This window comes from Microcebus murinus, chromosome 30, assembly GCF_040939455.1.
Source record: "Microcebus murinus isolate Inina chromosome 30, M.murinus_Inina_mat1.0, whole genome shotgun sequence".
Taxonomy (NCBI): Eukaryota; Metazoa; Chordata; class Mammalia; order Primates; family Cheirogaleidae; genus Microcebus; species Microcebus murinus.
The window spans coordinates 6,077,166-6,100,572 of record NC_134133.1 but is presented as its reverse complement, the minus strand read 5'-3'; the positions used below and the strand labels follow the sequence as shown (position 1 = coordinate 6,100,572).

The 23,407-nt window shown below is 38.0% G+C and overlaps 1 protein-coding gene and 1 long non-coding RNA gene across 3 annotated transcripts in view; one reads left to right on the top strand and one right to left on the bottom strand.

The window, feature by feature from the left end:
- The window catches only part of PTPRG (protein tyrosine phosphatase receptor type G), a 699,041-nt gene extending 679,047 nt beyond the window's left edge, over positions 1 to 19,994 (top strand). For both annotated transcript variants that reach the window (XM_012748370.3, XM_012748369.2), the window contains 4 exons: positions 3,036 to 3,182; positions 3,858 to 4,000; positions 14,867 to 15,002; positions 15,574 to 19,994. In XM_012748370.3, coding sequence (XP_012603824.1) covers positions 3,036 to 3,182; positions 3,858 to 4,000; positions 14,867 to 15,002; positions 15,574 to 15,720 — 573 coding nt within the window. In that variant the 3' untranslated portion in view covers positions 15,721 to 19,994. The remainder of the gene's footprint in view (positions 1 to 3,035; positions 3,183 to 3,857; positions 4,001 to 14,866; positions 15,003 to 15,573) is intronic.
- The window catches only part of LOC105862199 (uncharacterized), an 88,361-nt gene that overhangs the window by 9,090 nt on the left and 55,864 nt on the right, over positions 1 to 23,407 (bottom strand). The window contains exons 2-3 of the long non-coding RNA XR_001149941.3: positions 17,135 to 17,213; positions 14,688 to 14,743 (exon numbers count right to left, since the gene is read on the bottom strand). This is a non-coding gene — a long non-coding RNA (uncharacterized LOC105862199). The remainder of the gene's footprint in view (positions 1 to 14,687; positions 14,744 to 17,134; positions 17,214 to 23,407) is intronic.

Sequence of the window (23,407 nt, the reverse complement as noted above, 5' to 3'; positions counted from 1 at the left end):
GGTCGGCAGTATCAACATTGCTAAAATGTCTATACTACCCAAAGTGATCTACAGAGTCAATGCAATCCCTATTAAAATACCAGCAATATTTTTCACAGAAATAGAAAAAATAATTTTACACTTCGTATGGAACCAGATAAGACCCCATATAGCAAAAGCAATCCTAGGCAATAAAAACAAAATGGGAGGTATAAATTTACCAGACTTCAAACTATACTACAAGGCTATAGTAATTAAAATAGCTTGGTACTGGCACAAGAACAGGGGCATTGACCAGTGGAACAGAACAGAGAACCCAGATAGAAAACCATCCTCATATAGCCAACTAATCTTTGACAAAGCAGACAAAAACATACACTGGGGAAAAGAATCCTTATTCAATAAATGGTGCTGGGAAAACTGGATGGCCACGTGTAGAAGACTGAAACAGGACCCACACTTTTCACAAAAATCAACTCACGCTGGGTAACAGACTTAAACCTAAGGTGTGAAACTATTAGAATTCTAGAGGAAAATGTTGGAAATGCTCTTCTAGGCATTGGCCTAGGCAAAGAATTTATGAAGAAGACCCCCAAGGGCAATCACAGCAGCAACAAAAATAAATAAATGGGACCTGATCAAATTAAAAAGCTTCTGCACAGCCAAAGAAACTGTCACAAGAGCAAACAGTCAACCTACAGAATGGGAGAAAATTTTCCCAAGCTAAGCATCCGATAAAGGGCTGATAACTAGAATCTATTTAGAACTCAAGAAAACCAGCAAGAAAAAAAATCAAGCAACCCTATCAAAAAGTGGGCAAAGGACATGAACAGAAACTTTCCAAAAGAAGACAGAATAATGGCCAACACACATATGAAAAATGCTCAACATCTCTAATCATCGGGGAAATGTAAATCAAAACCACAGTGAGATATCACTAATCTCCTGTGAGAATGGCCTTTATCAACAAGTCCCAAAACAGCAAATGTTGGTGTGGATGCGGAGAGATAGGAACACTCCTGCACTGCAAACTGGTTCAGCCTCTGTGGAAAGCAATATGGAGATACCTCAAAGTGATACAAATGGTAGATCTACCATTTGATCCAGCAATCCCGTTACTGGGCATCTACCCAAAAGAACAAAAGACACACTATAAGAAACAACGGTGATCTAGCACATCTTGTATTTTCCTGGATAGAGCTGCAACCCATCCTACTAAGTGAAGTATCCCAAGAATGGAAAAATAAGCACCACATGGACTCACCAGCAATTTGGTTTTACTGATCAGTACCTAAGAGGACATATAGGAATCACATTTATCGGGTGTAGAGCGGAGGGATGAAAATATACATACGTAATGAATGCAATGTACACCGTGTCTAGGGGATGGACACGCTTGAAACTCTGAAATAAAAAAATAAAAAAAAAAAAGGCTGGGTGCGGTGGCTCAGGCCTGTAATCCTAGCTCTCTGGGAGGCCGAGGCAGGTGGATTGCTCGAGGTCAGGAGTTCGAAACCAGCCTGAGCAAGAGCGAGACCCCGTCTCTACCATAAATAAAAAGAAATTAACTGACCAACTAATATATCTAGAAAAAAAATTAGCCGGGCATGGTGGCGCATGCCTGTAGTCCCAGCTACTCGTGAGGCTGAGGCAGGAGGATGGCTTGAGCCCAGGAGATTGAGGTTGCTGTGAGCTAGACTGACGCCACAGCACTCACTCTAGCCTGGGCAACAAAGCGAGACTCTGTCTCAATAAAAAAAAAAAAAAAAAAAAACCACTATGAAATATGCGACCTCACACTCCTGAGGATGGTGATTAATAAAAAGTGAAAAGATACCAAATGTTGGTGAGGGTGTGGAGAAAAGGGAACTCTCATACAGTGTTGGTGGTAATGTAGACTGGCACAACCTTTATGGAAAATGGTATGTCTAAAGAAACTAAAAATAGAACTACCATATGATCTGGCAATCCTTGCTCTGGGCATATACCCAAAGGAAGTGAAATCATCACCTACCTCATCAAGACATCTTTTCTCCCGTGTTCATTGCAAGCTTATTTACAGTAGCTAAGGTATGGAAATAACCTAAGTACCCAACAATGGATGAATAATGGAATATTATTCAGCCCTAAAAAAAAAGATCTTGCCATATGCCACAATGGGGATGAGCTTACAAGACATTATGTTAAGTGAAATAAGCCAGACCCAGAAAGAAAAATATTACATGAACTCACATACACGTAGAATCTTTTTTAAAAAAAAGAAATAAAGAAATAAAGAACAAAACAGCGATTACCAAGGCAGGGGTTGGGTAAGGAAGAAATAAATAGGGCGATGGATGCCAGATGACACTGAATAACAGCCACGTTGGATGAACAAGTCTAGAGAGCTCATGTACAACATGAGGATTATAGGTAATAAAATTGCACTGTATTTGAGATTCACGGTAAATGAGATTTTAGCTGCTCGTGCCACAAAAAAAATATATCTATGACAGACATGTTAATTTGCCTCACTATAGTAACCTTTTTACTATCTATACATATCCCATATATCATGTTAAAACATGCACAATAAAAATTTTTCAAAGTATATTGTAAGTATTAAATAAGATACTGTTTATGAAAGTCCTTTGCAAAATGCTACTCAATTGTTAGGAAATAACAATTAGCATGTCTTGGTTGCTTAAGCGATTGTGAAATGATAATTTAAAATTAACTGACCTAGATTTTGTCTCCTTTATTACTATGTCAGTTGTATTACAGAGCATTTCTTAACTGGGGGTAATACATCCCCTTTAAAGGAAGTATTTAGGGTTGCTACGGTGACAGGTGAGAGGTGCTAGTAAATGGTTAGTATCAAAATATGTTTTACAGGAGAATATAATGACCATTGAACATGGCATGATTAGATGGGCGTATAATTGTATGAATTCCATTTAAACGATGGTTTGAGTGGTATGGGAAATGGCAAATATAAGAAATCAGTTTGCAGGAAAATTCAAAAAGAAATGTTTGATGGCACTGCAGAAGTTTATTTATTTTTTTGGTTCCCGAAGGCAGAAGATGAGTTTGTGTACTGGCCAAGTCGAGAAGAATCCATGAACTGTGAGGCCTTTACTGTCACCCTTATCAGCAAAGACAGGCTGTGCCTCTCTAATGAAGAACAAATTATCATCCATGACTTTATCCTTGAAGCTACACAGGTAACCTAAACCTCAGCTCCTCAGTAATAGCACATACCTGAGCCCTGGATCATCCTTCTAAGAGTTAAGTAATTCACTGCCCTCAAGACATGCTCAGGCATTTAAGACTTAATTTTAAATATGTACATTTCCCTTTTTTTCCTTCACATATTTGCTTTTTCCAGCTGGCTAGATGAAATGTAACAGTTCCTTTGATTCAGCATGCATACAAATAGGACTACTGACCTAATTATAAAAACAATATACTAGACCTCAATATTTTCTTTGCCATCAGAAACGTAAGCCTTGCAGTGTGTTGCAGAGACGATAATTATTTTTTTTGTTGTTAGTAAACATTTTGACGTATAATAGCTGCCTTCTTGTGGGATGGGTAAGGCAGGAATCCCTCTTTAGTAATTTAAATAATGATCTCTACCCCTTATTTTTTTTTTAATTTTAATTAAAAAAATAAGAACATAGAGCAGGATACAAGGTCTCGAAATACTAGCATGACGTGCTCATTTTTTAATGGCAGGCAGACCTCCCTGGTATTCTTCTTACCAGCTGCTGTTTGGTTAACCTGACATTGTTCAAAATTATAACATATGCTTGCCCCCAGAGCAAGCTCCAGTCGTCAGAGTACAGGTATGTGAAATAATCAAGGGTGGAAGATGATTTGTGTTGCCTTGGTTACAGGATGACTATGTCCTAGAAGTTCGACACTTCCAGTGTCCCAAATGGCCTAACCCAGATGCCCCCATAAGCAGCACCTTCGAACTCATCAATGTCATCAAGGAAGAGGCCTTAACAAGGGATGGCCCCACCATTGTTCATGATGAGTACGTATCCGTGTCTTAATTGTAAGATGCAGACATTTCTCTTGCTGAATTGCTATCGTGGAGGAAAGCGAAGACAGAATTTTAAAACCTACTGACAATTCCATGTTATTTCTTTTTTTTTTTTTTTTCACTTTTTCTTTTATTTCTGTTCTTAGTTTATGTATCCATGTTATTTCTAATGTGTACTAATATTGTGGTTCAGTATACACTTTAATATGTCAAACTCTCCCAAGACTCCAGGTTATTCTAGAGTGTATGTTCTAGAAAGCAGAGGATACTATTAATATATCTTAGCATGCAAAAGTAGACTTGAGTACTTCTTGAGGTTTTATGTTTTAATAACTAATAAACAGTAAATAATTAATTTTAAAACTGTGTTTACATTAATTAAATAGTTATTTATCTTAAAATCCTTACACTGAATTTCAGCAAATACTTGTCAGGGAGGAAGCCATGTAAAGTATGGATTAGTTCACTAGTAAGGATTAAAGCTACTACTGATAATATTTAGAATTGGTGATATGTTTGAGAGTTTACAGTACTGTCTTTTGGGACTTCAAGGTAAAGAATATGAATCTCAAAGAGAACAAATAACTTGCACCTGGTCTCAAAGTTTCTAAGTGTAAGAATGGTATTCCTTTTTGAAAAGGGTCACCGATATACCTTATGGGATATGCCTATTTGGAGTCAGACTTCATGCCTGTAAGTCCATCGTGGAACCCGGGACCATTAGAACCTCACCAACCTTTAGCCAATACGGAACCAATCATACATCCTCATTTCTATTTTAGTTCCAAGGTGGCTCCCGTGGTCAGCAGATTCTCAGTGCATCCATTGTGTTCATTAAATTACCAGCTACTCTAGTCACATAAGGTATTAACACATGTGATAGTAAAACTTACTGCTAAGTCTTTTGTTTTCCCTGCACTGACACGGTGACATGAGGCCCACAAAGACGCTAGGCCCACGTCGGCACCCTGCCCTCCAATCATAGCAGCTTCTACTTCTACCTGAAGAGTAAGCCACGTTATTGGCTATTTCCAAAAAGTTTTGCCCTCTTTCCGGGGAAACAGTGACTATTTCAAAATGTTGGCCTAACTCTTAATTAGTAAGATTAAAAATTAAGATTAGAAAAGCATTAGACTTGAAACATTAATTAAGTAGCACACAAAAAGTGATCCCTGGAAATGAGACAACCACCAACAGCCAGTCTCAAAGTAACCGGGTAGCTGCTGTTGGTCTGTGGAACTTTGTGGTAGGCAATTACAGCATAAAGTTAGGGCTACTTCTAGAGATTCTCCCTGCCCCCCCAATCTGGATCTGTTCTTCAACTGCCTTCTGGGTTTTACCAGCTCGTATCGACTCAGGCCAGATTCTAATGTTGCTGCCCAGATCCATGACTAATTTTGATGTTATGGTAGTAACCTGAGGAATTCTGTCCTGACGTCAATAATGCAGCTAATCAGGGGAAGGAAAGAGGGAAAGAAAAACCACCATCACCAGTTAAACAGTAAACAGAACTGTTTGATTCATTTATGTATATACAGCTTTTGGGTATATTTATCTTTTTCAGTGATTTTCATTTTATGTCACATGCTGAATATGCCATCTCTGTAATTAACTAAATGTACCTTGTCTCAAGCCTAAATATGAAAAAAGCATATTAATCCTAAACCAGTAAATCTGCAAATATCATGTAGGTGGCCTATGTTAAAAGCCACCTATAGAAATGTATTATTCATTTATCTTCCACCTGCAGAGGATAAGTTGATTCCATAGAAATTATTTTTCCACATTACTCAAGACAACAGTTGCTAGCTCCAGTATAATAAATACTCTGAACACATTACTTCTCAGTTTCCATCTCACCTACTTTTTATACCTCTAAACACCCCTTGCTGATGGCCTACACACACCTCAAACTCAGCATCTCCCCTGCCGGACACTATCCCACTTAGTTGTACAAACAGAAACACATTCGTCCTCTTTGAGCCTCCTTCACCTCCACATCTAACTGGCTACCCTGTCTTGTTGGTGCTATCCAGTCTTTTAACAGACTTTTCAAAATCTTTTATAGTCTGGTCTAAATTTACTTTTCTAACTATCATCCAAGTCCACCACTGAAGTACTTCCTGCGGACCACCTTGCCCCTGCAGATGCTACTTCCTCTGAGCACCATTTCATTCAAAAGTCACCCTCTTTGACACCATCTCTAATTCATCCCAGAGGTGCCAATCAAAATCATTAATAGCACATCCTTCCCAATGCATACCAGCTAAATGTCATTCCTGTTTATCATGTGATGCTACAACCATTTGTGTGCATGGCTGCCACTCTCGCACTGCTGAGGCCGGCAGTGCTGACTAATTCACCCTAGTCTCCACAGGGTGAAGCCCCATGCTTGGGCCAGAGTGGGTGCTGGATAAGTATTTGCATGAATGGGTACTGTGCTTTCAAATGACTTACAAAATAAGATTATGTACTTCTGTCCCCAGAGAGCCTTACTTTTTCTCATATTTACTGTTCAAAGTCATTTTGCCTGCTTAAATTCTTCTGTGAACCATAAACTAGTTTACAAAGTGTTTTCAAGCTGTCAAAAGTAGAGAATGAGCAAGCTTAGAAGGCCTGTATACATCCGATATTGAGGGAAACAGCTGAACTTTGAGTGCACAAACTTCATGATATCTATTTGGTCTTCACAGATCATTTCAACACCTACTTTCGGGGTTCTATGTGCCCATGGATGACCTTTCTAGATAAATCAGCTAAGGAAAAAAAAATCCTTCACCAGAAAAAAACCTCATTCTGTTTGAGGACAGGCACAGCTTAAAGGCAAACTGCATCATTCTCAGCACCCTACTCAGAGGCTAATCTTTATCATCACTGTCAAAATTTAGAAACAACCTATGTTCCTACAGAAGATGTTGGAACATAAGCATGGTTCGTACACAGTCTTATATGCAGTTGTGGATTAGATTTTCACCCAAATTATTTCCTTTACTCATAGAATGAAGAATAGTTTCCTCTGCAAATAATTATTCACCCTGGAGATAAATCTGTCATCCTTTTGAATATCACAGCAGGCAAATTTCAATTAATAGTTCTCAACATGTGAGCTGAGAACCACTGGGGGAAGGGTGGAATCTCCAGGGCCCTACCAGGAGATCCAAGAAGTCAAACCCACTTTTAATAACAATAAGAAAGTACTACATGCCTTGTCCCCTGTCTCATTCTGTCATGAGTGGTCAACAGAGTTTTCCAGAGCTACGTGAAATGTGATGACATCATCACCCTAAGGGCTAATATGTGTTCTTATATTCTAACATTGCCTTAGTTTTAATTTCTGATAGAGTAAATATTGATAGATACAGCCCAAATAAGCAAAAGCTCTTTGGTGATCCTTAGTAACTTTTTATTTGGTCCTGAGATCAAAGAGTTCAGAGATTGCTGAGATATTCTATAAGATATACCAACTGCTGCAAAGACACCCACACATCATAACTAATTTAGTTATTTCTTTTAATCCTCAAAATCACCCCACTTGGAAGGTCGTTTTAGGAGCCCCACTTTCCATATGAGAAACTAGGCAGAATGAAGTTAAGTCACTTGCCCGGGACCTGTGTATACATGCAGTTAGTGAATATCACACCCAGCTATATGTTAATAACTGGTGATGTCCAGTGTAAATGAAAATGCAGGGCCCCCTGCTCAAATGTCAAGGATTTCCAGATGGCAACGGCAGAGCATGAAACGAACTGCAGGACCCTTCCGGGCAGTCGGGCCCATCGAGACCCAGGGCCTGATGCGCCTGCACGGGTGGCCAGCCAGGAAGCTGGCCGTGGTCACCGTCTATCAATGTCTGACCCCACAGGTGAACACCGCCTCCCTCTGGTCCTCACAGTGAGCCTCCTGCACGCGTCTCCCTCACCTCTTCACATTGTGCTTCAAGTTTTTCCTACTGTATTTTCTCATCGACTTCCCAAGTCTTCCATTCTTCCCCAGGGTTGATACCTATTCAGGCCTTAATCCTTTGTTTTCTTTCCTGCCCTACTGATTTATGAGGGAAGCTTCACTTCCCTCACACTGCCGGCATTCTAACTCTAGATTACATTCTTGGTTATGAGTTTTAAAACAAAGTCTTAAAAGCAAAAAGCTGTAATAACTGTAAGTAATGATATTAAATAGCAAAACATATGATTAAACAGGCACAAGTATTATGTACACTGACTATACAAGGAACCTCAATGTGTTTAAGGTGAATATAGACAGAGCACTTACAACATTACTGTACATCAGGCACTTAAAGTACTTTAATTTCTTTGAGTACAGGCAGGGAAAGATGAAAAAACTTCTGATTTTTTTCTTAATATCACTAGTTAAACAAGCATTACTTTTAATGGAACCCTTAGAGGAAGTGGCAAACAAACTACCAAAACCAGTGAATTTATATTCTACTTTCATTTTATCTGTGTTATGGATTCCTTGCATTACTATAGCACCAAGTCCCTATAGTTTTAAGTACAAAGTCACGAAACTCAAAAAACACCCTTTAATCCTACTTAATTCCTAAACTTCTGAAAGATAATGATCTTTATTTTTTCCTAACTTTATTCTTTCATTATAATGCTTGGTATGTAGGGCATATTTAAAAGTATCTGTACATTTGATTGATTTGCCTTGCAGTTTCATAGTTTCTTGCCATATTTATAGCCTTGTTTATAGGAAAAGCAACCCACAGAAAGGCCAGACTAATCCCACGTGGAGTGTGCATTCCTACCAACAAAGATACACATTACCTGACTTTTCTGAGTAGCTAATTGCTTTAAGAAAGAGCTAAAGACTGAGTGTGGTGGCTCACATCTGTAATCCTAGCACTCAGGGATGCCAAGGCAGGAGGATCTCGAGCTCAGGAGTTAGAGACCAGACTCAGCAAGAGTGAGAACCTGGTCTCTACTAAAAATAGAAAGAAATTAGCCAGTCAATTAAAATAAAAAAAAATTAGCTGGGCATTGTGGTGCATGCCTATGGCCCCACCTATTCGGGAGGCTGAGGCAGAAGGATCACTTGAGCCCAGGAGTTTGAGGTTGGAGCCAGCTAGACTTACACCATGGCACTCTAGCCTGGGCAACAGGGCGAGACTCTGTCTCAAAAAAAAAAAAAAAAAAAGGGAAAGAAAGAGTTAAGAAAAAGGATGGGGGCAGGGGCGGTCCTCAGTCTAGCTGTTTTGTTAGAACAGATTAAGCAAAGGTTAAATTCTTACCAGCTAAAATAAGAAGGTCAACTCAGGACACTTTAGAATCTAGAGAAAGACAAAATGATGAACAAGAATCGAAAAAAAGAAACAATGAATCAGAGTTAACAAAGCAATCATAATAGGATATTAAAATAATGTGCTCAGGGGTCGAAAGGAAGATTTTAAGAGAACAGGCCCACTAGTCCTGACTAGCGCTACGCTGTGGCTCACGCCTGTAATCCTAGCTCTTGGGAGGCCGAGGCGGGCGGATTGCTCAAGGTCAGGAGTTCAAAACCAGCCTGAGCAAGAGCGAGACCCCGTCTCTACTATAAATAGAAAGAAATTAATTGGCCAACTGATATATATATAAAAAATTAGCCGGGCATGGTGGCGCATGCCTGTAGTCCCAGCTACTCGGGAGGCTGAGGCAGAAGGATCACTCAAGCCCAGGAGTTTGAGGTTGCTGTGAGCTAGGCTGACGCCACGGCACTCACTCTAGCCTGGACAACAAAGTGAGACTCTGTCTCAAAAAAAAAACAAACAAACAAAAAAAAAACAATAACACACAGAGAGAAGCTTTAATGCAACCTCAATGTAAACAAACAAGGCTAGCACCAGAATGGAAAAGTATAGCCCAATCTTACTTATATGGATGCAAAAAATGTAAATTTTACGAAATGAATTAAGAACATGTATTATGAAACAGGAACAAATTAGAGCCTAAGAATGGAAAAAATAACAAAATTTGTGAAATTAAAATTTTAAGAGATGGGCTAGTAGTAGAAATGGACCAAGCTGAAATAAAACTAGGATATGGAAGCCAGCTATAGAAGTTCTAATGTATGTCTAAGAAGTGATCCACGAGAAGACAAAAGACAGGTTAAACAGGAACAAATAACAGTTGAGTTTTTTCTAAGAATTGAATCAAGTATTGAATAATTAAACTGAATGATCAGGATACATTTTAACAGCAGCAGAGAGAAGATTTGAATACCACAATTAAATAGCTGGATCTGACTGTGATGTAGAGAACTCTACACTGAAGAGAGATTGTATGGAGACACCTATAGTCTCTTTAAACACAAATGGTTTATTTATATAAATTGACCATAAATGGAATTCCAATATATTCCCCCCAAACAAATATAAGGCCACATTCAATGATTACAGTGCATTAATATTAGCAACTAACAATGAAGTAAGATCCCGGATCCTTACACCTAGAAACTAAAATCCTTACCTTTAGAACTGCTTACAAATAATTCATGGGTTAAGGAGGTCATCAAAACAGAAATTGCAAAATACTTTGGTGAAGGTACTGCATTTCAAAACCTGCTAGAGTGGAGCCAAACTATACTCAAAGAAAAAAAAATGTTATAGCCTAAACCATATTTGTCAAAGAAAAGGTTAAAAATAAACAAACCAAACTTTCAACTCAAGCCATAAAAAGAACCAGATAAATCCATAAAAAATCCTAGGAATGAAAAGACAAAAGCAAACAGTAATGAAGTGGGGGAAGGAAACAGTAAAATTTAAGCAATAAAGTGTAATAAAAAGTTCAACTTTGGAAAATATAATGAAGATAAAAAAAATTTCAGATGGCATACATTAATCTTAGGAAGAAATCTACCATTTACAGTTACGTTAAAAATGTCTGAGAATTGTCAATTTGCTTAGGTGTGATAATATGTCCATTTTTAAGTCCTTATCTTTTAGGGTGTCATACTAAAGTAATTATGAATAAAATACCTAGGATTTGCTTCAAAATACATGGGGGAGGAAAGAGAGATGAAACAAAAGCAGCCATGAGCTGATGAGTGTTGTAACTGAATGAAGGCTACCTAAAGGATACTGTACTGCTGGGCTTTTGTGTTTAACATCTCTGATAATCTAAAGCTAAAAATAATGCAGATATTTTAAAGGAAATAAAATAAGCATTTGAGACTATTTATAACTTTACACTAATAAACTTTAAGCCCAAATAAAAACATAAAGTAACATTTATTGAACACATCTCTGCTTTGAGCCACTTATATATTGTATGTATCAGCTCAAATGTAAGCTCTAGTCTCACTATGAGATTGTAGCCAGTTACTTTGTCTTAATGTATCATATTTCTTTAATCTCAAATGGAGATGATAATAGCACCCACATCATGGGGTTATTCTGAGGATCAAATGGGTGCATGTAAAATACCTAGAAGAGAACTTGGCACATAGTAAGAGCACAGCACATGTTAGTGATTACCAAGAACTGAATTAAAGAATGAGTTCTCCAACTGTTAGGGCCCACTAGTCCTGACCAGGGCTACATTTAAACAATAACACACAGAGAGAAGATTTAATGCAACCTCAATGTAAACAAACAAGGCTAGCACCAGAATGGAAAAGTATAGGCCAATCTTACTTATTTTAATATGGATGCAAAAAATGTAAATAAAATACCATTTAATAAACCCAGTACGTTATATTAAAAGAAGTACACATTATGAAAAAAAAAATTAAGATTTATCCTGGTAATGTAAAGCTGGCTAAATATTACCAAAAATCTATGAGTGAATTCAGGACATTATTAAAGTGATTTCAAAAAAAAAAAGCAATAGCTATTGGAAAGCATACTATAGCGTAACACCCATTCATGACCACGAAAACTCTTAGTAAACTAAAAACAGAAAGCATCCTCTTTAACTTGATGTTATTTACCAGAAGTCTGTATACCAAGTATTTTCATTTACTCTTGAGAACTTAGAAGCTTGACCATTAATGACATGATACCTGTTTTCAGTGCTAGTACATAAGACTATTTGGGTTCTAACCAACACCGTTAAAGCAAAAGATATTGGCAAATAAAGATGTGGCCAAGTACCTGGTGAATCCACAGACTGTTAGAACGTAAACAGGGTTCTGCTGTGTGACTAGGCACAAGTTCACCATGTGTAAATCAGTACATTCCTAAACATCAACTGAAACCAAACAGAAAATGTCACAAGAAGAGGCCATTCTTAGGGGTAATAGAAACTCCAAAGGACCTAGGAATTAACCTAAAATGAAATTGGCAAAGACTATGAAGAAAACTGTAAAACCTAGTTAAAAGCTATAAAAGACCTGAATAAATGGAGAAAAGACATCATGTTCATGAACAGAAAAACTCCAGATTGAAAAGATGTTAATTTCCTCAGATCCATCTATATATTCAATGCAACCTAATCAAAATTCCAATAATTTTTTTGTGTTCCTTGACAATCTGCCTTCAAAATTACTATGAAACAGGACAGAGTAGGGTTAGAGATATTTGGAAACGAGTGTATAAGTAAAGAATGAAAATTAATAATATATGTTTGAAACACTAAAAATAATATGAAGGCCCAAAACTATTATAGAAACTTTATCAGATATCAAGACTTATCAAGGAATTGAAACAATTGTGGAGAGGTACAAAAAACAGAATACAGGGTAGGGCCAAAATAGAGTTCAGAAACAGGCCTGCATATATGAAAATTTAGTATAGGATAAAAGGGAGGCTCATGCCAACAAGAAAAGATCAGGCTATTTAATTAAAAATGCCAGACAACTGGTTATCTCTTAGAAAAATAACTAAAATCAGACCCCCCCTTACTTATCACAGTAAGAATAAGAATGAGATGAATAATATAAAAAATTAAACTAGAAAATGTAGGAGAATATCTTTAAAATACTAGGCTAAGAAAGCATTCTCAAACAAGATTCAAAAAGCCAAAAATAAAAGACTAGTAAATTTGATTTCATCTAAACTATAACAAAAATGACCACATTGTTAAGAGAAATAGAGATTGGAAAAAATGCCTGCCACATGTACTACAGATATTATAAAATAACTCCTATAAATCCATTGAAAGAGACAACCTGGATAGAAAAGTGTCCAAAGTATATTAATTAGGCAATTTCAGTAAAGGAAATACAGATGATCTATAAACATAAAAAGATATTCAGCCTCCATGGTAATCAAGGAAATACAAATTAAAACAGTGGCAACATACAATCTTTCACCCATCAGATTGGCAAAAGCACTTAAAATGAGGAGGAGAAACCAGTATTCTCATGCTGGGAGGAGTATGAACAGGTAACATCCACTGGGGAAAGAACTATGGCAGTGTCTTTAAAACTACAAATGGGCACACCTGTGACCCCAGCGCTTGTATTCATGGCACCTGTGCTAACGTGCACAAGATACAAACAAGCTAAATGCCCAACAAGGGGAAATGAGTGAATCTGGTATGCATGCGGCAGATGAAGTGATGAGCTGGATTGAAATGTTGTGATATACCGGAACCTGGAAGGCTGTATCTAAATGTGCAAACAATTTTTACCTCTAGAGAGGTTTGCTCTAAAGTTGGGGTGGGGGTTAGGGAGGACTTTGGTCTTACTTGTATTAAAGATGCAGAACGGCCGGGCGCGGTGGCTCACGCCTGTAATCCTAGCACTTTGGGAGGCCGAGGCGGGCGGATTGCTCAAGGTCAGGAGTTCAAAACCAGCCTGAGCGAGACCCCGTCTCTACCATAAAAATAGAAAGAAATTAATTGGCCAACTGATATATATAATATAAAAATCAGCCGGGCATGGTGGCGCATGCCTGTAGTCCCAGCTACGCGGGAGGCTGAGGCAGCAGGATCGCTTGAGCCCAGGAGTTTGAGGTTGCTGTGAGCTAGGCTGACGCCACGGCACTCACTCTAGCCTAGGCAAGAAAGTGAGACTCTGTCTCAAAAAAAAAAAAAAAAAGATGCAGAACATGTCATTTTTTTATTTCACATAAGAATGAATTCAGAAACTCCATATTGACTCATTTTTAAGAGAACAGTAGGTACAGGGTATTGGAAGTCTAGTCTCATTTCTGCCACCAATCAGCAATACCACCTTGAACAATTCATTTAATCCATCCGTTTTCTCACCACTAATATGAGAACTATATGCCATCACAGTTTCCTATGAAAATGAAGTTGCCAGCCTGGCCCTGATGAAACAGTCTACTGCCCTTCTAAGCCTTTTTGTGTGAAGCAAAGAGAACCATATTTATTTCTCCAAGGACTCTATAGAAGGTGGTCTCATTTGGAAAGTTCCACTTCAATGCCAAAAATAATTACTTAATATGTAACTAACTTTGAAAATTCTGTGACTGCTTTTTGAGCCATATATTTCCACTTTTTTCCTTTTCATATTTTGTAAGTTCAATTTAGCTCTTTAGGATTGCTAAAAAAGAAAAAAAATTCAGAGCCCTTTCGCCACTGGCTACCTGTCCAATCACCTATAGTTAAGGTTCTCTTATATTGTTTTTCCTCATTTACCACCCAGTTCATCCCTAATACCAAATCTTCTATAGCTCTCCCAAGTCTACTTTTGAACCTCTCATTTCATCATAGATATCAAGCTAAACATCTGATGAACCAGTTTGGGCTATTTCAAATTCGTAAACAAATCTTACCTTTACGCCAGCTTCCAAATCCCTCTCTTGTCCAGCGTTTAATTCATTTTCGTTTTCTAGAAGAGACGTCAATACAATCTACTTAGTTTCTATGAAAATGCATGATGGCAATTTCATTCCAACACATTCAGTCCCTTTGTCAGTCTGAAATCACATCTCTTTTTTTTCCTCTCCCCCAGGTATGGAGCAGTGTCAGCAGGGACGCTATGTGCCCTCACCACCCTGTCCCAGCAGCTGGAGAATGAAAATGCTGTGGATGTTTTCCAGGTTGCAAAAATGATCAATCTCATGAGGCCTGGGGTGTTCACAGACATTGTAAGTACTTTGCTTATGTGCGAAACCTGTCCGCCACCACCTGAAATTCAGACTCACACCGTAGAGCAGCAGTTCTCAACTGGGGGCGGTTTGCCCCCTGGGGGACATTTGGCCATGTCGGGACACTTTTTCAGGCGTCACAAACGTGAACAGAGAGGGTTGCCCTGACATCTAGTGGGTGGAGGCCAGAGGTGCCACTAAGTGGCCTACAGTGCACAGGACGGCCCGACAACGCAGGATCGTCTGGGCCGAAATGTCAGCAGTGCTGAGGTTGAGAACCCGCTTTAGAGAATAGTGTTCTCTATTACACGATATGGATGTTCCATTATCTTATCAACTGTCAACATTGAAAATTGGTTCCAAGCTAATAGAGATCAAAGGGACATGAAGAAGGTATGTCATGATTCTAAAGGATGCAAGGCATTTTATTTTTAATTTTCTTAGATACCATTTATGCTATTCCTGTTTCTCCAGCATGTTTTCCACACTTACTTTTTTTATTGGTATTTCCACCTTAGATGAAATGACTATGCTGTCATTTGGCTCAAACTGTCTTCCTCTTGTTTTTCAGGAACAATACCAATTTGTCTATAAGGCAATGCTCAGCCTGGTCAGCACTAAAGAGAATGGAAACGGCCCCATGACAGTGGACAGAAACGGTGCTGTTCTAATTGCAGACGAGTCAGACCCTGCCGAGAGCATGGAGTCGCTCGTGTGACCGGAATCCTGAAAGGGCACTTACAATTTGTAAACTTCTGAAGACTGAGAACTTTTTTGAGGCCTTTTTTGCCAGACTCTAGGTTATACAATAACCCAGTTACTTTTTTACACTGATAAAAGTTTTGATATTTATTTTTTGCCATTTTATGTCTTAATGGTATCCTACTGAGCATTTGCACCTCTGTTCATTTCACACCGTGAAACGCAATTTGACCTAGTTTGCACTATATGATCAGTGTTACTGCCTATAATCTGATGCTAAAGCAAGCCCTGATGTGACATTCCATGACAACATACATGCTACTTTTTAGTTGAGTACAGTGAAGGTCTTTGTTATGACAGTGAATCTTGATTTTACTATTATTATTATTATTATTATTGCTAAAGCAGCTGCATTCTACTAGCAGGCAATGCTGTGCTTTTCTCCTCGGTCCTCCTCTCCCGTTTCTTAAGGCACTGTTCAATACTGTGCGCCTTCTGTATTTTAATGGAGTGGATGGGCACTGTTTTCTTTTACAGATGAGCAGGCTATTGGGAGCTACTCAGGAGGTCTGTTAACACCGTGGCCTTGAAACAGTTCCATTTATGATGGTTAAAAGATCCATTAAAAAGTTAGAAGGCTTAAGAGTTGCTTCATGTGAACATCTCCTATTAGTTACAAAATTATATTCACAGCTTAAAAAATTGTGTCAAAATAAATAACTCTGTATTACAGCTTTCACAGTAGCTATGTGGACAGTGTGTGTTATTTCCATTTTGACTCTCTGAAATAGCTACACCCTAAAAACCAGGGCTTTTACAACAGAGAGATGGCAACATTTTACAAAACTCAGTTATGAGACCCTTTAGTTACTCTCCGTTAATGCTTCTGGGTTTATAATACCATACCTTACAGTAGGTAGAATGAAAATTTTTGCAGGTGTGTAATTCTGAAACTAGTCCTCTAAAAATTCCCCTATTAGTCATATAGCAATCTAATAAAAACTACCTATATAGTTAATCTTTCCTTTCCTTTCCTTTTTTGCCAAATGTTTCATAATAAATCCCTTAACAATATATATTCTTCTACTTAAGATTAAACTGAAAATGCTATATAAGCAAAAGTCTTGGGACTAACTAAAATCCCACACATGGATAAATCTGATTTGGAGAATATTAAAATCTTGCATAAAAGGTGATACCTACGTTTTCAGGTAGTGTAGAGGGAGACGGCTTTGTATGCTTTTGTGTGGTTTAGTGTCAAGGGCAGATACACTTCAGTAAAAGATGCCAATAATCATTAGAGAGCCCAAGAAAGCGATCTGGTTCACCCTCTGGAAACAAATTCACCCTGTTCACCGTAATGGGAAAATTAGGAGCATTAATAAGAAATTTCTGTAGAGTTTGTTTAAATTAAAAAATAAGCTACTTACTGAAATCTGTTTCTTCTACTGCATGTTTGCTCTTGAGGGGCGGCTTCTATCGGAAGTAAAATCATCACCAGAACTGGGCCTGTTAGAAGAACAGGGTTTTATTTCTTATGTCAATAAATTTCAACAGAAAGGCCACACTGGCTATCATACTATCAGAGTAGGCATTAAACACTAATTATGATCAACACTGAGGTTCTATTTACCTTGAGGTGGCTTTCTATGACCTTTGTCAGCATGGTGCTGGAGGACCAAAGTTGCTAAGGAGAGAGTCTACGGGCCAAGTTCAATAGTTTCAATGCAAAGGCCATATCAATAAATGTTTCAGCTTTTTATCACGTAGACTCAACAACCCGGAATAGTCTGCGCTTCAAGAACTGTGTAGGCCAGTCTTGAGACAAGGTGTTCAAGTGAGCAGAGCCTGCTGATGTGCGTGCTAGATGGCACACACCTTCTGCAGCCCTTCTGCTCCGTGGTGCTGCGGGAAGCTCCACCGAGCATGAGCAAAGCCTGGACACAGGAGCACAACTGCCAGGCGCTGAAGGAAGTCAGGGAAGGAAAGAACTAGATTTTTGTTTGTTTGTTTTTTAGTCAATGAAGTAGTTTATTTTAGTTGTACTGAGTGTTGATGTGAGCTGACTCTTTTTAGTAGATGGCAGTGTTGGCCTGATGTACAAAAGTAGTGTTCAATGTAGGGTTCATGGTCCCTCGCTCAATAATTTTTGCTTACTAAGAGTAAACATTGGTTAGAAGATGAATAACAAGTGTTCCCTTCTGTGCCATCTGCAGAGGGCTCAACTCATGGAGACGCGTACCCTCCAGTGCAATTCTGTGGGCATCGCAATCATTTATAAAAGAATGAGACAGCGAGTAAATAGGACAGAAATATAATACGCATGGTTTAGAAGTTCTCTGAGAGCAATCTGTGTCTATGGTGGGCTTGAACCAAAGTCTACAGAACTGCAAGCGACTGCTGTTTGCCCATTCTGCCAAAGCGCTCCAGACATTCTTCACTGAGGACAGTGACATTCAGCAGTTCTGTGCTTTCAGCAGAGTATATCCTCGCTATGGTTAATTTGTTATTAGGAAAAATGTGCTTGTGTCTTTCCAGAATGCAGAGTTTCAGAGATGGTGTTTGCTTTGAGACATGAGCACACTGCCTAAGTACATGACAAGGTCACCACCACTTGTACTCAAGGGGAAAGGCAATAGCTACTGCAAATTCATGTGTGCTATTTTATAAAACAAGCTGTTTCTGTGTAGGAGTTTACCTCTAGGTAAATATAATGTACACATCATACAAAACCGAATTGTAATGACCTGTCCACACGGCCATGCTGGACATCAGAGAAAAGACCCTTTGCTGCCATCTGGAGAACTCTTTCTTGCACCCAATAGCCACAATACCATCTTTAAAAAGAAAAAAGAAAAAGCTAACTTCTGAATTTTAAGAAGAATAAGATTAATTAGTTTTCCTCATTTTTATGCCTTGGAGCTCTTAGAGTCCATTTCAAGTAGGAGAGTCCAGCGACGTCAAAGAAAGCTTATGGTGTTCAAGGTCTGGATGTTGGGAGTTTTTAGCCCAGGGTGAGACATTGGAATCAATAAATAACCTTACTTTATAATGACACAGCACAACTGCCTTGTTACGGATTTTTTCTTAAATGCATATATACTATATTTAAAATTAAAATATAGATACCAATTTACCAAAGATACATATTACTAATTCTAAGCAAAAAATAAAAGAAACCCAAACTCATCATAATTTAAGAAAAAATAATCAAAGTGTAGTTTGTCTTAAGAATTTAACAGTTATACTGGAAAATGCATTTTCAACTCCTATGTTCTAAAATTTATGTTCAAATGGTGCCAGTGACTTTTTATATGAAGGGAAATGCCTGCTTTTTGTTTTTTTTTAACAGCTGTAATTTCACTTAACCCCTTGCGCTTTCCCTTAGTTGCCATTTAACATACAATATTGGCTTTACTTATCTCTAGAAAGAAGGCATGCTACAAATAGGAAGGAATTGTAATAATATTTGGCCTCTACTTTGTCTTAGCTGTTAAACTGTTTTTAGTATTTTTGTTAAATATTTGCAAAGGGAAGCATTTTCTACAGAGGATAATTAATTTCAAGAAAAATATCTTGAGTTTTAAGAAATAAACATCTCCAGAAAAGGAGACAGTCAATTTTATAAAATGTCGCAACTCTCCAACATTTGGGGTAGTGACTCCTTTTTTGTTAGAACATTTGAAACTAGCAAGCAGCCATTGTTTCTAAAGAATTCAGCCTTCATGTTGATTCCTGTTTCTTTCAATTCGTTTTGAAATAGCTAAAATCATTAAAACTGTAAATATTTTGTTGCTTGGGTAAGCATCTTCTGGGAACTTTGTATCTATGGTATATAATCATAGAATTTTATATTTTCATATAAAGCTAATTTTTTTCTAGTTTCAACTCCGTCATAGTTTTTTTTTTTTTTTTTCCTTTCTGTGGTGGATATGTGAATTCAACTTTCTGTGTATTGAAGTAGCAAGAACCATCTTTGCATTCCAAAAGAATCCAACATGTGTTATTTCTTTGAGGCAGTGATTGTGAAAATTGGGTTTTATTTTAATTCCATTGACCATTTGTGCAATAGGAATTAGACATATTTAGTCACTGAATACATTCGTCGCATTGACCCGTTTGGAAAAAGTGATTTTTTTTTTTTTAATTTGTTCGGGGGGAGGGGTTTTGTAACCTGAAATTTTTCCCTTTTTTCTTCTGTTTAAAACTATATCAAATCATTCTATTATAGTGTTATTTAATATGTAAATTGTATTGCTATACATAAAATAAAGTATGGTTTTTGATGTATTCATTAGTGTTGAGCATTTCTATGAAAATATCTGTATCCAATAAAATCAGGTTACTAATCTCCCTTAACAGATCTCATTAATAATCACCAGCCCTCTCAGTTTTCATGGGAGTAAAATGCACATTAGTAGTGATCTTTACACAGGCAATAAACCAAAAAGAAGTCTTTGCTGGGATGATGTATTAATGTTCTTTCTCCTGTAAAGAGTAAACAATGACAAAGTTTCACCCACATATTGAATCAAACTTTATTTACTTTCTGACTGCTGCTAAGTTGTAAACAGAATTACTGTTTTTTCCAGTAGGTCAACTAGATTTGTAGCAACTTCTCTTTCTTAATATTTACCATGTATGATGAAGGATTATCTAGGCAAGACTTTTGGGCAATCTATGAAATATGTGTAGGATCACTAAAATTGCTTCTACCTACAAGGAATTTTGACATTTCCAAACAGGAGGACATAGTCCTAATCTTGGCGGGTTTGGTCCACCATTCTCTGGGAACTTCCAGTGGCTCCACATCAGATACTGAGCTCTTCCTGCCAAGGCTCCTGTGTTGCTTTTCAGAGATAAGAGCCAATACTTCGTTCTCCCTAAGTTACTAGGACTTTAAGAAACATGTATTGATCCCTCCTAGGACTATGTGGAAGAAAGAACAACTCTAGCACAACAGAATGAATCTCTGATGATACAACCCTCGTCTTCCTCATATACTCATGGGGACCTTACTACTCTCTATCACAGAGTACACCAGAGGTCACAAACCGGTGGCCTGTAGATTGTGTTCAGTCCACAGATCTGGCCCATAATTTTAAAAATTCACATTAGTTACCAACATTAAAAAAAAAAAAAAAAAGAAAACTTTGACATTAAGTTCAGATTTCAAGCTCCTTTCAAAAGTGTGGTATCATGACAGCAGGTTCTGAGTCCCCTGTGGCAGTAACAAGCTGGAGGGGAGCAGCAATGGCCCCGTGTAGGTGGGGTCTGTGCTCTCCGGTTCAGGCTGCACCTCTCCCTGTCACCCGATGTCTGGCCATCGCCAGTCATTTAATTAACCTGCCTGGGTCCTGTGAGCAGTTGCCTCTGGGACATACAGCAAGAATCCTGAATTTACCATTTCACACTGGTAAACCAACAACCAAAAGCAGCAGTAGAAATATTTCTGTCAGTCTTCGATCACTAAAAAATCCTAGTCAACAAACATGGAGCAAAGTGGATTTCTACGTTCCTAGCTACCTCTCGTCCACCCAACATGATTCCAGTAAGCACCAGTTATGACTGTCCAAAATAATTAACAAATCAGTCTTCTACTCCGTGGCATTTACTGCCCAGAATATAACCCGAGACAAGGAATCATCATTTATGCTACTAAGAATGGCACAAAGAAACAAGAGTGCAAAAAGCCACTGATCCATTTTTAAACAGCTAATTACAGACTTCAAGATTTAGAAACAAGTCACTACTAACCATGCCTGGATTCAGAGACTGGATTAAAGACACTCACTTTATATTTCTGCCTATATTGGTGAAATCAAATAAACACAGTAGAGGATGGGAACCAGAGCTGGTTACCAGCAAGTTAAGACTGGCTTCTGAGATTATGAAGTTAAATTTGGCAGGGAAGATAATTAGTGCAGCAGTTTATCTCAATGTAATAATTATGTTGCGTAAAAATGGAAAAAGAAATTAATTTTATCTGATCTGTGGTAATTTGAAATCTTTTGTAATTACTGGTCTATAAACTATTTTCCCTTCCCCACACCCTGCATTTGCAAGGTGTGAGGTCAGGCTTTGTGGCAATATCCATTAGGTCTTGCAAAGCTTAGGAGAACATTCTAAATTAAAGACATCTGCAGCATTATGTTAGAATCCATTCCGTAAGCATTTTCTGAATGTCTAATACAGGCCACGTGTTAGTTATACTCTCTAGAATGTAAAGTTGTTGGCAGGGCATTTCAAGTCAAATGAGGCAAATATTACAATTTAGTCTTAAAATTAGTTCTTCAATTTATTAAAAAAATATTCAGTTGACACTATAGTAGAGATGGTTTTTAGGGAAACAGTATAAAAGACAATTACGCACTAGTGTGAGCAAGTAAGACCTGTAACCACATTCTCTTATTATAAAATCCCCTCACAAAATTCTATTTATTCTATATTACATTAGTTACTGGAACTTAGCATTTTCCCAGAGAGGAAATAACTGTTCAAGAAGGAGGTCTACAGGGTCAAACAGCCAAGGGTACCCATCAGTCCTGCTACTCGCTGACAGTGATTTGGGCCAAGTTACTTCACCTTCCTAAGCACAATTTTCTTCATCTGTGAAATACAGAAATTAACGTTTACCTCCTAGGACCACGGTAAGGAGTAAACGAGGCGATGCATGCGAAGATCTTAGGGTAGCACATAATAAGCAATTAATATCGGCCATTACAAACATCTTGTAATCTTGCTTTATTTAATTGCTTGGCAGCCCCTGTGTCAATCATGAAACAAAAAGTCAACTACCTTCGCTGGCCCAACTAAACAGCAGTGCTGAGAGACTGCCATCACCGTTGAGGAAGCTAAGTCACACTGGATCCAAGAGAGGCGAGTGGGAAAGACGGCGGGCAGTGAAAACAGCACGGAGATCCTGCTGTCCAGAAACCAGAGTGGCAGAAGCAGGAAACAGACAAATATGCATGATGCCCCCAAGCTTGAATATTTCTCTTCTAATTGTTTAAATCTCTCAGTACATTCCAAGAAAGTTTTTTTTTTAAAGAAAACAGCTCCATACTTTCAAAAATGTGAAACAGAAGGCTTCCTAATATTTGTTAATGTCAACCACTGAGTACGGAATATTGCACAGTGCTGGCAGCAGCGTTCTGTCTCTGCCCCACAACCCTGTAAACCAATACAAATAGTGGTAATTCCTTTCTCCTCAGCCAGTTTTTATCTCCTGTATCTCACACTGCTTTCAGTAGATCAGTACCCTTATAACCATCATCCTTCACCCTACATTTACTTGGCCTCATTAACCACTCCCCATTGTATTATGAAGAAGTAGGCATGAATCAGAGGCATTTCTTGTTTTAATAGGGACAGTATCTTACTATATAAATAAGATCATCTGTTTCTATGCCAAAACTTTATTGATTGATGGAAGAAATAATTAGTTTAAGTTATGATTATTTTTCTTATAACTCTTAGTGTTTAAACAAATTTTAAAATATATTCCAATATTTAACATTTTCATGACTCATGAATCCTGAAGATGTTTCCAAATTGACCATTTAAAAATAGCTAACGTAAATAAAGAACAAAAAAAAAAAAATAGCTAACGTGAGGCTGGACAAGGTGGCTCACGCCTATAATCCTAGCACTCTGGGAGGCTGAGGCAGGATTGCTCGAGGTCAGCAATTCAAGACCAGCCT